We start from the raw sequence: 15,610 nt of genomic DNA on the forward strand, positions 1-15,610 counted from the left end.
AAAAACTTTGGGATTTCCCGTATTTTCCGTGTAAACAGTGGTGGTAATTTTTTTCTTTTTTTTTCGTTTGAAAACATCTCCTGGCGAACGTGGAAAATAGAATAAACTATTATTTTTGGGGATGAATTTTAAACTCACCTACGAATTTTTGGATGGTTGAATGTAACGTAAAAATGGCAGGGTTTTACGTAAAAATAAGAATAAATTGCAGAAAATTGGGGTTGGATGAAAAAAAAATCAGTCATCAACTATTGAAAAAATCCTCTGGGAATCGGAAGCGGATTGAGCAAAATTTTTTATTAAAATAAGAAAAAAACGTACCCTAAAATATTCATATTGAGCGTAATATCGAGAGTATCAGTAATACATCCTTTTATTACTATTTTAGATTTATTAAAAGAAAGAAAAAAAAAAAAAAAAAAAAAGATGAGACGGTACCATTATCTATTTAATAACCAAAAAACTCCACGTTGGATATTAAAGAATTTTAATTAAACGTAAAATAATCCGTACTCGGCTTATCAAGGTTTCACGGAGGAACTTTGAAAAATTTTACGATAGTTTTTTTCACAACGAAAACTAATGAAGCATCCGAAGGATCAGGTACATTTTTATCAAATAAAAAAAAAAAAATTGTAAATCAAAAATTATGAATAAAAGATTCTGTCTCAATTTCCCAATTAAAAAAGTACGTATAATACACGTGACCGCGCGAATACCTTCTAGACCGCGGTATTTCATAGTTGAAAAATCCAACGCGACAGCATACCCAAGCGCAATCGACATTCCTCGCGTGGTAAATACATTCCATAAAATACCAGTCTACCAAATAGGAATGAAATTATTTAATTTTTTCGTTTCCCGAGTTCGTAGAATTTTCCAAACTGCGCAGTCTCCCGGGGAAAAAAGAAAAGTTGCAAAGCAAGATACTAGCGACCCTTTAAGAGAAAAGGAGAGGATTGAAAAAATGTGAGCAGAGATCACAATGAATAATACGAGATGCACTGCGAGGCGAGGAGGGGGGTGGGGTGGGAGCACCGAGTTATACACTCGAGGATACATACATGTATACTCAGCACCACACGGACCCGGACGTGAACGAGGCTGCCGCCGCCGCCGCGGTTACGATCGATCCGCGCCGCTTCTCCGCTCTCGCTTCCACTCCCGTGAGCTCCCCCCCTCCCCTCCCTCCGGCTAGACTAGCTACTCCTCGCGCGGTAGCTTTCCCTTTATACACCTCTCTTCTGGCAAGCTTCCCCCGATTCCCGGCGACAGGTGTTGTCCACTCCTTTGCTGTACATTTTCCCTAAGTTTTAACGCCAACTCGATCATGACTCGAAGATTATGACTACTTTGTTCCCGCGAAAAAGGAAATACTCGAGGCAATGCGCACGGTATATTTATACCCTCTGCGCGAGACGAGGCACTTTTGTTCGAGTTACCCCGAATTTACATTCCTTTCTGTCCCCGGTGGGAGCTTTTTGCATCATCGCAAAACCAGGAGCATCTGTTCACCTCCTCGGGCTCGTCAATATTTCAGCAGTTGGTACTCCCTATGGACTCCCGAGCGAGCGCGACGGCTTTTGTCACTGTGTCGATCACCGATTTTTTTTTTTTTTTTTTCCGATTGACGCGTTACGAAATTACAAGTGACGCTTCCGAGGCTCGAGGACGCAGGTGCGGAGCTTGCAGGGCGCGTGCATCCGGCTGTCTTTGCGATTCGCTGAAGAAAGATTTTTACGGATTTCGATGGGAATGAGAGCTTTACGATGGGGGAGGAAAATGCAAAAATTCTATGAAGGGGATAAGAAGGTGTTCGAGGAGTCTTGAAAAATTTCGTTTCAAGTTACTTTCTGGAGATTTGGGAAACGAGTGTGGAAAGATTGCTATTTGCTCGTTAGACCGAAAAACATTTGGATGCGGTAATAGTGTATTTATATAGTCTAAAGTCGAGCGTTGCTTTTATTCACAATTTATACTTGAATATGGATTAAAATACTTTCTACAACTATTTTCGGCAAAATAACATTTAGCAAAATAGCATTTTCGATAGCGAGTTTTATTACAAAGTACAGATATTGAAAAATCTATGAAAAACAATCGTGCCCAAATCTTGCAGTGCGTGTCGAAAAGGCTCACACTTTGAAATGCGTATGAATACATCACTCAAACAGGGAGCATTAACGAACCGTAATCGGCAAAGCTCGTCGCGTGTTCACTGTGCTCACGGATGCTAACGATTTAATGACGTTTCGAACGCAATTTCACCTTAATCAAGAGCCAAGAGTGCAGTGCATTATATCTCCCTCTCTCGGAGCCCACAAACATGCTTCGCAGGAAATTTTACATCCGCCTCGGGCCAAGAAGTAGATACTGATAACACACATATGTTAGAAATTAACGCGTCTATCGACGGGCGGTGCTGTAACGTTTCGAAGGACACAGGAAACCCCGAGACAGAAAGCCAATACACGCGTTATAACGCACAGGTTGATGTGGGGGGATGTATCACGTATCGACGTGGCGCGTAACTTTTCCATTGCCCTTCCTCATTGCAACCACCCACGAGCGTCGGAAGGCCTGAAAGGTGCAATCGTCCTCGTTCATTGCCAATCGACTGCTTTTCCCCTCCCTTTTTTTTCTTTCAATACAGCTTCGACCGAGAAATGTTTTTTTTTTTTTTTTCTTCTTTCACGAGTAAAATCTTTAATTCCAGGGATGAGAGAGTCGTACACGATTCGAAGGAAAGAAACGTTCGGCGGGTATGATAATTCTTCATACGCGAAATCTAAAATTCAAATCTAACGGAGGAGCAAATACCGAGCTCTCGCCAGAATTTCGATTGGATTTGAATTTAAATTGAACGAACGCCTTTCGTTCCGCGGCACGCGGGGGCGGGCATAAAGTAAGTTCGATCGAAAGAACCCGACGACCGTTACGTTAACGTGGCCGATTGATTTCAATAATCCTCACACTGACTTTCAAGCGAGTTTACGTTTTTAAAACACCAACCATATTTATATATGTATACATGTACCTGAGTAAAGCGATAGAGCTCTTTCCGGAGTTCATTGTTTCCAGCGGCACAATGCAGTAGACCTTTACTACAGACAATGGGGAAAAGTTTTGAACGCCTATTTCAGTTTAGTATTATATTATTGTACCGTTCAAACTTTGCGGGCCCGTTGTTTGCCACTACTCGGCTATCGCGCAACTATTTTTTCTCCTCCTCCCAACTCTGGCGATGGAGTTTATAAATAAATATCCCGCTGGAAAACACGAAGGGGCGCAACATCGGAGGCACCGAAACGCGGTAGTGCTCGCTCGGCTGGACCTTATTCCCGGCGAATCGATTAAGCGATGGTCAACCGGCCAAATATAGTCCCATCGAATATCGAACGGGAGCCGCGCTAATTACGTAATGTACGCGGGCACGTAGCAATGGCAAAGACGAAGGCTCCGGGTGGGTACACGAGGCCGAGCGATTTAAGCGCCGGCCGCTGGGAATCCCCTGCGGGGATATTCAGGCGCGAAGCCGGGCCTCTAAATCTCTGCTCGTCCACCCAGTAGAGTGCACGTGTATCTATACATATAGGATCTTTGCTTCGGTGACAATTTTGTCTGTAGTTATACGTATTTGAAATATTTTCTTATTTCGTATGGACTTGGGGGAAAATATTACCGATTTTGCGTATGTATAGTGGGGGAAAAGGAACAGTTAGGAAACATCATTCTGATAGCCATCATTTTTGCTAGTTTCTTTTGCCGTTGGCTAGGCTATCATTCTTTGTAGTCACCCCTTATAATCCCAAAGCTTCACGCCCATCGAATTTCAGACTACCGCGATAATTAATTGTCTTTACCCCCACGTCTGACGATTATGGCGTGTTGAGCCGTGGGAATCGGGTGTTTGGCCTCGTTAATTATCGCGCTAGATTTTCCACTCACACGTGTGGAAGATCTAGCGAATAATTAAGATGGTTAGCATCCATTATTGATTCGTTTGAGAGAAGAAGCGCGTACGTGTTGCCGAGGGCCTCGTCTTGCCCTGCTCGCCTATCGCTCCCTAACTATCCCCTTGTACCCCCCCGGTGTAATAGGCCCGGGGCAGGGAGGAAAAAAAAATCACATTCTGTAGAGTCATAGGCGTATAACAAATTGAATTGCAACTTCACAACATTTCGATATATATACATGAAACGATACCTGAAAATAAGTGAAATATCTACTAAATAATACATCTCTATGAATAAAAACTGACAAAGATACAAGGACGATGAAGTTGTGCGTGACATCATAAAAGTGGTCGGATTTGTAACATACCCCCGATTTTCGAATTTTTATACGCTTTACCTCCGCCAGTTTTTGTTTGTAAGAAAAAATGTAAAGCCCATGTAAAGTATTTTTCGATGATCCACTTGCACGTACCAAATAGGATTTTTCTTGGAAAGACCCAATTATTACATTGTTATTGTTCACGACCTTATTCGCATGTGAAGGGAAAACAAATAATATCGGAACTAGACTCCTTGAGTCTTCCATCGGTAACCCAACGAGAGAAATCGGATACGTCATCAAAAGTAATAAACTCGTTATAAGAGCATACTTTCATAGGTACCTACATACACATGTGGGTGCGATGAAATGAAGAAAAAAAAAGAAAAAAAAAAAAAACTGAAGATTCAGCTACATGTCGGGGTGGATTGATTTTGTACTCGAAACTTTTCTGCACTTGCTGTCGTTGGCATATACGTACACGGTACGAATATAATGTCAAGAATTCTTAACCCGAATGTATACCCACGTACTTATATACGACAATTTGAGTAGGAGCGGAAGTAAAGTCAAACGTATATATACAGTATGTTATGTAGTAAGTGCGACCACACACATACAAAAGAGAAGGTTGAGCCCGACTCTCCGACTTGTTGAGCGCCGTATCGATAGACGTCGATATTAGTACATACAATACGACTCGACGACCAACGAAAGACGAGAGTCGGAGCCCATACCAATGCTCATGACCCATGTGATGATTGCGTGTGGGTGTGCACAGGAACTTGGTCGTGAGAACGGTCGAAACATGTGGGCCACAGTGACGCGGTCTCTGGAAATTCTGGTGGCCTTCTTCGAGTATTACACCGTGAGGTACGTAAAATTTCCTCATTCACGCACAAATGTTTCTCTTGAAAATAATGGTAGGACCCGTGCCATTTTTTGTTGCCCCTGATGCGATCGCAATACTTTCGGAGCAGATTATTTTATGTTGGCAGCAACATGGGGTGTACATAAATGTCTTTTTTTTTTTTTTTTTTTTTTTTTTTAACCTCTGACGTTTGCTGCATTCTCGGGTATACATCCAACCAGGGCAAGCACTGGTTGAAAAAGCAATACTAATGTTCCGTGTGCGAAGTTCATCTTCTTGTGTCTGATGCACAAAGGCACGCAAAGTCGAAATTTTCCCACAATGAGTGTTAAAAAATAATGTTCGTACGTGATGACGTAGTCACAGAGTGATCAATTTTAATGACATTGTGCATGTCGAGAGGTGATGACACTATTTTTCAACACCCTAAAGGTTACAATAAATTTTTTTCTCTTCACATTTTTTTTTACGTCACGTATGTTTGTACGTATTAGTAAAATAAAGGAGCACGAACACGAATATAACGAGCAGCAGCTATACATAGTGCAGAAGCTAATGTATCCAAATTACTCATTGTCTATGCGGTGTACCACCAAAAGGAGAGGTAACGTATACCTGCCTTCTGAAATTCAATGTATCAACAATTGTGCAAAGGAAAATGTACGTTCTCCCATCGTCTTTTGAAAGTGGACCTGTACTCGATTATCCCGGAATACATATTTTTCTGTGCATTCAAAGGGCTCGTTACAAAATGCATTTCCTCGTACCGATGAAGAATAAAAATTAAAGTAACCCCGAGACGGGGTTAAATTTTTAATTAAACAAGGATACAATAGCCAGTGCAAACAACGTTCCGTCGCATATATGCGTTCGGAAATCCAAGTGAGCAAATTAAAAGAAAAAAACATACTTTTATCGGAAAAATATAATTAATACTTGATAAGGGAGAAAATCAGCTTTTGCTATTCTTACAACGTTGTCGAGGCGGTGAACTGTACGTAGGTGCTCGATGTATTTTTATATTATCGGGGCGGTGCACGCGCTACGTAATTCTACAATCTCGCCGCTCGATATAACTCTCCCCCCTCGCGGCTGCTCTCTCTGCTCGCTTATTACCTCCTCCCGCGTGTGAGCGTCGTGTAATCTAACGGCCTCGCGCGCCCATCTCGACGCTGCCTCTTTTCTTTTGCCACCCCCTTTTCATGACCCGCAGCTCGCTTTAATTGTCCATCGCGATTAACTCTATTTTTTTTTTTTTTTTTTTTTTTTTTTAATCATACGCAACTCTGAAATGATACATGCAACGTTACGTGGCTTGATTGTGGAAGCTCGTCAAAAAATATGAATATGATTACAAAATTTAAAAAAAGCGCAGGAACGATCTCAATTTTTGTCCGAAACACGTTTCCGCTCTACTTCGCGCGACACTATAACAGCAGCGAGTTTACCCCTTTCCGGTCCAATGAGTTCGGACAGCGTGACAAAAGAACGGAGACTTTAGAAAACACCACCGAAATAGCTCGCACGGGAGACGTCCCAGTACCATCATCCACTTTGACCGATATGCTTGACTTTTCCGGCTCCGCCAATTTCTTTCCTCCTCCAATTTTTTTTCTTTCAAGGAGTGAACTGGTTACGAGATAAGCAAGACAGTTTACATGACTTGTGCTCCATGGGAGTATATACTCGAGAGTTGGTGAATAATCCCACAAAATGTGTTATTCATACTATTCTCACAACTACAATGTGAATTGTTCAGTTTAGAAATTTAGTTCTGTTTTATGCGTATGCGTTTTCGCGAGTAAACGAAATAACTTTTAATCAACCCAACGATTTACGCGCAGCTATGACCCTAATGCACATATGTTGCGTTGATGCGCACTTTTAATGAAGAATCACAACCGCCACTCGTCAAATTAGCGTACACGCAAGAGACGAGAATCACGCTTTAAAAAATTATAAAACTTGATCTCCAGTTTCGACCTCCGCCATCCGTTTCGCCAACTTTTTTCCCAGCCAAACGAGATGTACGATCTTTTTAAAAGTTCCCACCACTCGGGGCGCGTCAACTTTTATCTCTGCGCAAATTACCAGCAATCAACCCCCTTCCCTTGTACACCTGTCCTTTCGGCCGAGTTTTCCTTTGAAATCGCGCCAAAGTACCTGCTAATCTTCGGAAATTGCCTTCTCCTCCAACAAAATCCTTCCTCATCCGGTTGCTCCGGCGAAAGTCATCAACCCTTGCGAGCGCCATTGTATAATAATAATAAGACGAGCCTGGCAACGTTGGCTTGATTAAAAAAGCAGCTATCGATTCACGAATGAATATGCATGAGGGGGGAAAAAAAACGAGGGCTCGCCGAGTTTTTCCATTACAGCCGGCAGAGCGCGGATAAAGGGGATCCATCGATCCGCGGACTAGGATTTACCCGGGGGGACTTTTTCGAGCATTGAAAATTACATTTCACGAATAAAGCTGGAAAAAGTGTAAACACGTGCAACGAGAGAAATTCTTATAAGTATTAAAAAGATGAAGCATACAAGATGGTGAAAAAAGGCACAATAGTGGCAATCCCAATATCAAGGAACATCCATATCTTTCCGTATTGCCCGCCACGCAACTTTATTAGGGAGTCTATTTTTATTACTTCTTTTCCTCACATGAATTATCTCTCTGCAACCTCTTTTATACTGTTCACACTTATACTATATATACCAGTGCTTGCACGCGCGCCGCGCAATAGTTATCTCCAGTCTGCCATTGAGCTATCGCTCGTACAACGTAGCGCACGCACGGCACGGTATTATTATTATTATTTTTTTTTTCTTTATAGAGCGCACGCACGATCGTTAGATACATACATATATATACATATATTACACCTGTACCATAAATATACATCAACATAATATTTATACGCACGGAAAAGTGTGTCTTTTGTCATGAATTGTATGCGCCCCACATACAAGAACGCAACGAAGATATAATGTACCTGCTATAAATAAATAAGTACGGAGGTAATATGGTATATAATTACTGCATAAATACGTACACGCGATAGGCACGGGTGATACCGAGAAATGTTACGAGCTACACTCTCTCGTCTCACTTGGAAAATTTTCTGTGAGTCTCGAAAAAAAGCTCAAGACTCTCGGACTTGGAAAATTTTTTTTTTTTTGTTATACTTTTCTTCGAGATTGCCAAGAGTCTCGGTTCCAATAATGTACCACATAGACCTGATACGAGGTGTATCCACATGCAGAATTGTAACGATAACAAGACAAGCATGCCGTCGTCGTTTTGTCGAGGAGTGCATAATATCACGTCGCTGCAGCGAATCTCGCTCCGCTGAATCGACACGGATTAACTCGAACATGCGTAATTAATCAAGCGACGGAAAAACAAATGGAAATCCTCGCGTCCAGCAAAAAGTCAAGACACCCGCGCTCAGCTTCACCGGCCTGGAACGCAAAGGAGGCACGACTAGACAGAAGTGAGCCAGTGCAATGGAAAGCCAAAAAACAAAGAGCCCGAGAGGGAAGAAAGTGGACGCTGCGGTACACGGATAGTGTGTACGACAAACGACTTCCTCGCACCTTCGAAATTAAGTCGGATCAGCGAAGCGCGGAGGCACTCGGTCTCGTGAAATGCACTGCCTGCACCTGTATACCTGCCATCTCAACGAGCTGCCAACGCTCCTATGGAAACACACGTGCGTCGTCGTTGTACGCTGAAACTTACGGTGTACAATAAAATCTCGGCAAGCTTATTCTCCCGAATGCGAGGCGAGGGTAGATTATTGGCTAAGGTAACCGCGTGCACCTGCTGTTCAGTGGCGCGGGTATTTTACTTAAAACTTAAATGGGATGGAGGGTGGGTGGGGCGGAAAGACAAAAGCCATAAACGCAACAAACACTGCACGCATAATGTGTGTGTGTACTTATACATATATATATATTCAGCCCAGCAGCTGCGGGCGTACAAAACAGAGCTAACGTGCTTCCTCCTCTTTTATGTTCCATGTCCCGCCTCGCTTCTTGGATCGTGTGTGTAAACTCGACTGTGTAACGCATACGCAGAGCGCAGCTAGAGTGAGTATCCGCATAGCGTTTGAAAAACCCGCTTCTGTATATATACAACATATATCTAATGTCTTGTGTTTCCACGTACCATATACGCAACCACGTACACACATTACATATACAAATCCGTACACATTTTTCACCCTTTGTCGCCAAAGAGCTAAAACAAAGGGGGAGGAAGAGAGACGCCCATCCCGGCATTTTGCTCTCTCTCTCTCTTGCCTCCCCCGTTGGCGAAGCGGAGGAGCTCCCTCTTTCGCGCCATTATCACAAATGCTTGGCTAAGCGCTTGGTTTGCTTTTAAGAGGATTTCGAAAATGGCTAAATTTCGCGCTGCGCGACTCTCGAGACTTACTTGATATTCGAGGGAGTCTCGAGGCAACGGCATTACCCGTCTTTTTCTCGGGATAAAATTTTATCATTGGCACGCGTCCTCTTGAAAGCGGAACGTCGCTTTCGTTTGTACGAACCTGCCTGCCTGTGCATGCTGTTTTTTATATTGCTCGAGCTGTACATCGTAATTCTGTCTTTTCATCCTTTCAATCACACTGGAAGGGGGCTGTTGTTTACACACTTTTCGTTAAAAGTGTGTTTTTTTATTCCCTCCCTTCCCTCCGATCTGTACAATTTTTTTCGCCTCACCGAGGGGTGTGTACTTTTTTTCATCTTGTTAATGAACTTTCCCTCCTTTCGGGCGTCCCTCCCGCGAGTGAGAGGAAAAAAACAATCTCACTTTCTGTTCTACCCCGTGAATCTTATTATTTACTTCCTCCCTGCAAAGTAGAAGACTCTTGGTGTATCTATACAAAGAGTTTGAGCGAAATTGATTGTTTTTTTTCCTTTTTTGTTTTCCTCGCTTAACTCAATATCGCCGTGTGTACGCGCGCCCCTTTGATTTATAGGATTACCGTTCTAGTCTACGTTTTTCTTTCGAATAATACGCTTGAACAGAAGAACAATCAATTTCATTTTTATTAATATTGCCCACACCTTGGGAATACCCTGAAAAACTATTATAACATATACGAGATAGTCTGGTATAAAATATATCGTGTCTGACCAATTTGGTGTTTTTCTACTGAACTTTGAATACGACACCGCCACGCAGATGTAGTAAAATACTTTGTGCAAAACAAGTTTTTCACGAAAACCTTTCACATCTGTGTTGGCGCACTTTTCACCGGAAAACTCGATCACACGCACAACACTCCACTCGACGAACGAAGGGAAGAATGAAAATTTGGAAAAAGGAAATAAAATCATCGTAATTTCATCAGCCATTTAAAACTGCCAACTTTACTAGCGGAGCTTTTTCCGAATTTCATTCGCACCGGTGAAAGCACTCCACAGCCACGATCCAACACGATAACCTTTTTCTCACAAACTAAATTTATTTTTATCGAATCCATCACGGACAAGCATTGGATGTTGCAAAAAGGACCCGTATGTACATCCACACACGAAAATTCGCACAAAAACAACTCCAGTCACACTGTTCACGTAAATGGACCAATAAAAAATAAACCAAAACGAAAACAATCCTAGCACTCACCAACGACCTCAAAAAAAAAAAAAAAAAAAAAAAAAAAACTAATTGGCTCTATTTTTCCCGCACCAACGCAGAACGACAGGCAGTCCCGGAAGCAAGTCGCCGGCGGGGGTAAGCGGTGGCCCGGCATCGGCAACCGGCAGCAGTGGCACGGCGGTGGGCCCCGGTGGAGAGCCTCGAACGCCCACCACTGGCCCCCAGAACAAGCAGCTGGCGAACGTCAAGGGCGAACACCCTTCGGTAAGTTAATTTTTTTTCACGTGCAAAAAACAACGGACTAGTACCAATACCTCTCGGAGGACGTTTTTCGCAAGTATTTTTTGTACATCTGTACTTGAAGCTTTTCGATTTACAAGCGAAGCTGGGACCATTTTCATTGAAGTTTCTCGCGACCTATACTTTGCGTTATGAGCGGTATAATTGAATTCGTTAACATTTCCTTTGAACTGAAAATATTGCATACTATTGACTGCGTAACTGCACCGATATTAAATTACAAGCCAAAGTGTACTATCGATTTGGTTTCCACAGTCACTGGGACTCGAAATTTTCACGTAATAGCAAAGGGTAAAAAGTGTACTCCGACTGTACCCGTGTACGCGGAGATATTTCAAGCACGTCCGGGATAACCCGAAAAATGCCAACCGAGCCTAATCCTCCTCTCCTCCTTGTCCCAGTGATACACCTCGTAATCCGTACATCTCCACTGGCGTTGCAAGGAGGATCAACAGCAGGAAGGATTTCACGCGCAGCTCCTTCTCTCATATTATTTTCCACTTTTTAAACGTTTATCTCCCTCGTCTCTTTCCGAGGGTACGCCTGAAGTTGCACAAAGAAGACACTGTCTCTTTTTTTTTTTTTCTCCTTAATCAACGACACCGAATTCTTTCTCCTCGTGGCCTTTTGTCGGAATTAATGAGCGATTATCCCGGGCGCGTCGCTAAACGAGACCCGACAGTTTTCTGGCGTGAAAGGACAGTGTGGGCGACAAAGGGAGCCCGAGCTGATGGCGTAGTACTGCTGAAGGACGGGAAAATTAGACCCTGGCACCAATTTCGTTCTTCTCCTTTAATTTTTGATATTTTTTTTTTTTTTATACTTTTTCATTTCTCGGTTCGAAGGGTTTCGTAACCAATGTCATTTTTTCCTTTACTCCCAACTGCATTTTCCACGTAACTTTTACTCGCAGAGTTGCGATTAAAAAGCGTTGGTACGAACTACGTAGGTATATACTTTGAACATATTTTGTCCCTTTGAAATTTTTACGACAAAATGAAAGGGAGCTTCGCGTGCAGCCAAGTCATACACGGAATTTAAAGTTTTTTCAAAGTAAAAGTATATATCGGTACTTGCGAGAAGAAGCAAATTTTTGTTATTCGCAATTCACGTTTCTCGGATGGAGCTTGGAAGAAACGTGACGAACAACGAAAATATTCAGCACCGCGTTCTTCGACGCCGATATGAATACAGCCGACAGATAAACACGGGGCACGTATACACCAATGTCGGAGGCGATCGATGGAGCAAAGTTTTCTCAAAGCCGAAAGAAAAGGCGACATATCCAGGGGCTAAAAGTAAAGTGGGCTGCGGTAAAATAATCGTCAAACTAACGATTTTTTGTCTCTCTCTCTCCTGTGCATTGCAGAAGGCCTTTTTGCAGAGCAGATCCGTCTCGCTGGTCGACATGTACATCGACAACGCGGAGCCCACTGAGAACGTCGGGCAGATCCACTTCAGCCTCGAGTACGACTTCCAGAGCACGACGCTCATTTTGCGCATCATACAGGTAAGCGGGGGGTAGTCGACGGTAAATGCGGTAAAAGAGAAGAGGGCTACAATTTTTTTTTTCTCCCTCCCTCCCCTGTACACTCGACCTCCCCGTTCCGTTCGACTGTATAATGGTACGACATGCTCTCGGCTTTGCATTATTTAGTTGGGATACTCCCCGTCTCGTGCTGCGCGCATGCATAGATAAAGCGCTCTGACTCTTTTCGAACGCCGCCATTGTTTATCATAGAAATTAGACGTTTTTTCTGGGAATTCAACGCCAAGCTTGAACAAGTTCATTTTCAATCCATCAATTACCCTCTCGTCGTCCCCACGAGATCGGATCGGAGCATGTGCACGTATGCGCGGAAGGTTAAGACAATACATTTTTTTTTAACAACCTCCTGTAAGTACATGTACATATTAAAAATATACCAGCACCCATAGATAATATAAGGTTGCTCGAAATCGTTTCACCGATACCCGTGCGAGAATCTATACGTGTAATGCGATTTCAAACTTTCCAATCGGGCTCTCGTGGTGCTTCTCCCATATTTTTTCCGCATTCGATTTTCGAGCCCAAATTTCGCTGGGAAAAAAAATCGAGGAAACATTGGGGTAACAAAGCGCTGCAAATCTAGGGACTTCCATCCGGGAAACGGAAGGAAAAGCTGTTCCGCTCGATCGCCGCTGGTGTTTCACCGAAGCTGTGTATAACGTATACATGTGCAGTCGATGCACCAAAGAGCGGAGGGAGAAAAACAAAAGAGTCCAGTCGGCTGGGTTTTTTTACGTGGCAGCTTCGACAGCGCGTTGAGCTGCTCGATGGAATTAAAACAAAAGCCTTGGCATTTTTTTATCGAACGGGACGTGTTACGTCGGCGCTTTTATTGGGAAACAGCCCGGCTCCATCGTCAGCGAGGTGAAAATGGAATGGCTTTTCAATTTTTCCAATCGTCCTTCGACCCTCACTCGCTCATTTAGTGCACAGCTATTTTAGCTCGTCGCGATGAAATATCGATGCTCCCCGAGATCTCGACGAAGAAGATTCTTTTTTTCCCCTTCTCGCTCTTTGAGAGTAAAATCTTTGAAATACCTCTGCGCTGCAGCATTGATCCCCTTCGGAAATGCCTTTTACCTCAGCGCAACTAGCTCTTGGGAGCGCACTCCACCGTTACGTGTGAACGATTAATTTTTTCTCATCGTGTTTTCAGGGCAAGGACCTGCCAGCGAAGGATTTGTCCGGCACGTCCGATCCTTACGTGAGGGTGACTCTGCTGCCCGACAAGAAGCACCGCCTCGAGACGAAGATCAAACGGAGGACCTTGAACCCTCGGTGGAACGAGACCTTCTACTTCGAAGGTAACCCCATAAGCCGCATCCTTAAACGGGGGGGGCAAAGCCATCGAGCTCCCAATGTTTGGTTTACAGATTTGATGTACAGCGTCGCGAAGAATATCCCCCTAAACTCGAGGCCACTCTTTCCATGGCTGTTTATGATATGGTGGGTAGGGAGGCGCGACGGGATCGTTTTTCCCCTCTCGGATGTATATCGCCTTTCCCGCCCCGGAGAGAGATCCGTCTTGTACGGATGCTGGGTGAAACCGATGGAGCGTCTCCAACTTTTCTCGGGTTCGGCTGTCGGGGGATGATGCATGTGCCAAGTAATCAATGCCGGGTCGCGTTACTCTTTCTCCGATGGACCGAGACTTTGGATTTGGTTTTTCCCGTGACTCTGGTTTTTACTCGTTGGCGGAAAATTAATTTCGGATTGAACTGCTAACGAGAATTTCGATCAAACTGTTGTACACGTCGCGTCGATTGACTTTAGTTATTGAAATTCATTGGAAGGGGGTAAGAGTAAGAGTTTTTAGTTTTTATTTTTTTATTTTTACAATAATCTAAAAAAAAAAAAAAAAGGGCACGGTAAGGAGGGGAAATAATTAAAGGGGAAAAAAACAGCGGCAGCGGTAGTTAATTAGTTAACTATTTGAGTTGCAAGCTCCGTTAGCCAGCGAGATCCGAGAGTAGGGAAAAGAGAGTCTCCAAGAAAATTAGAAGCCTGGCGGAAAATCCGGCTCGACTACCATATTTTTTTTTCCTCCGGTATATATATACGCGGTAGTGAAAAAAGAAAAAGCTTTTTTTTTCAAGTCAAAGATTAAGCGAGCGCGCGCAACGGGGCTGGGAGGGGGGAAGATGGACGAGAGGAAAATGAGACGACCCATGGAAGAGGGAAGGGGGGGGACTACGTATGTATATACATGCACTCTTTCGCGGCCTTGACACCTCTCGCGCTCGGTCGGGCGTGCAGGAGCTTTCAGCGCTTTTGCTCCCTCCCCCGTCTGACCGAGCGCAGACATTGACTACTTGAATGTACATACGAGCTAAGAGAAGCCAAATCTTGCTGTTTTTTTTTTTACCTCTTAAGAAGTCACGTGGATGGGAGACAAGTCGAAAATCTAAAAATCTCCGGGATTTTTCCAGTAACGTCTCGAGTGGGGGGTTATTATTCTTTACCCTAAATATATTACGGAATGGAACGATTTTCCTATGTTAGCAACTGCTCGCGTGTTCCAATTCGTAGCTCCATGTAATGTGACTGTCAATGGCACTCCAAGTGGGTCCCATCTCGACAATAAAAACAGTATAAGAATCCACTAACGTTTTCTCTTCCCCCAGGTTTTCCCATTCAGAAGCTCCAGAGCCGCGTTCTCCACCTCCACGTCTTTGACTACGATAGATTCTCGAGGGACGACTCCATAGGCGAGATGTTCTTGCCGCTCTGCCAAGTAAGTCGCTCCTCCATTAGTACTCTCTCTCTATCGACGTGAAACTCCCCGACTGCAATATCCTATAAGCTCTCCATTGATAACTCAATATTCGCCTGGAAATCCACGCTCTCGGCGCCTCGTATAATTTCATAACTCACAATCAGCCCCCTGTGCCACCGTGTGTGTTTATACATATACGCGTGTCTCACTCTTATCCAACCACCACTGGTGGGTACTTTGCATCGGTTTCTTGTCAATTTTTGGCTGTACATGCAGACACTTTGAATTTTA

The 15,610-nt window shown here is 43.6% G+C and overlaps 1 protein-coding gene across 9 annotated transcripts in view; it reads left to right on the forward strand.

The window, feature by feature from the left end:
- Window positions 1-15,610, forward strand: part of Syt7 (Synaptotagmin 7) — a 140,991-nt gene that overhangs the window by 117,826 nt on the left and 7,555 nt on the right. For 6 of the 9 annotated variants that reach the window (XM_089591985.1, XM_089591984.1, XM_089591983.1 and 3 more), the window contains 4 exons: window positions 10,853-11,018; window positions 12,424-12,564; window positions 13,760-13,907; window positions 15,228-15,337. In XM_089591985.1, coding sequence (XP_089448111.1) covers window positions 10,853-11,018; window positions 12,424-12,564; window positions 13,760-13,907; window positions 15,228-15,337 — 565 coding nt within the window. Of the gene's footprint in view, window positions 1-5,056; window positions 5,149-9,226; window positions 9,239-10,852; window positions 11,019-12,423; window positions 12,565-13,759; window positions 13,908-15,227; window positions 15,338-15,610 lie in introns of all 9 variants that reach the window. The other 3 variants (XM_089591982.1, XM_014351959.2, XM_014351960.2) reach the window with 2 other exon arrangements.

This window comes from Copidosoma floridanum, unplaced genomic scaffold (genome assembly GCF_036245765.1).
Source record: "Copidosoma floridanum isolate Cflo_tuat_1 unplaced genomic scaffold, Cflo_Japanese_pri ptg000014l, whole genome shotgun sequence".
NCBI classification, from domain to species: Eukaryota; Metazoa; Arthropoda; class Insecta; order Hymenoptera; family Encyrtidae; genus Copidosoma; species Copidosoma floridanum.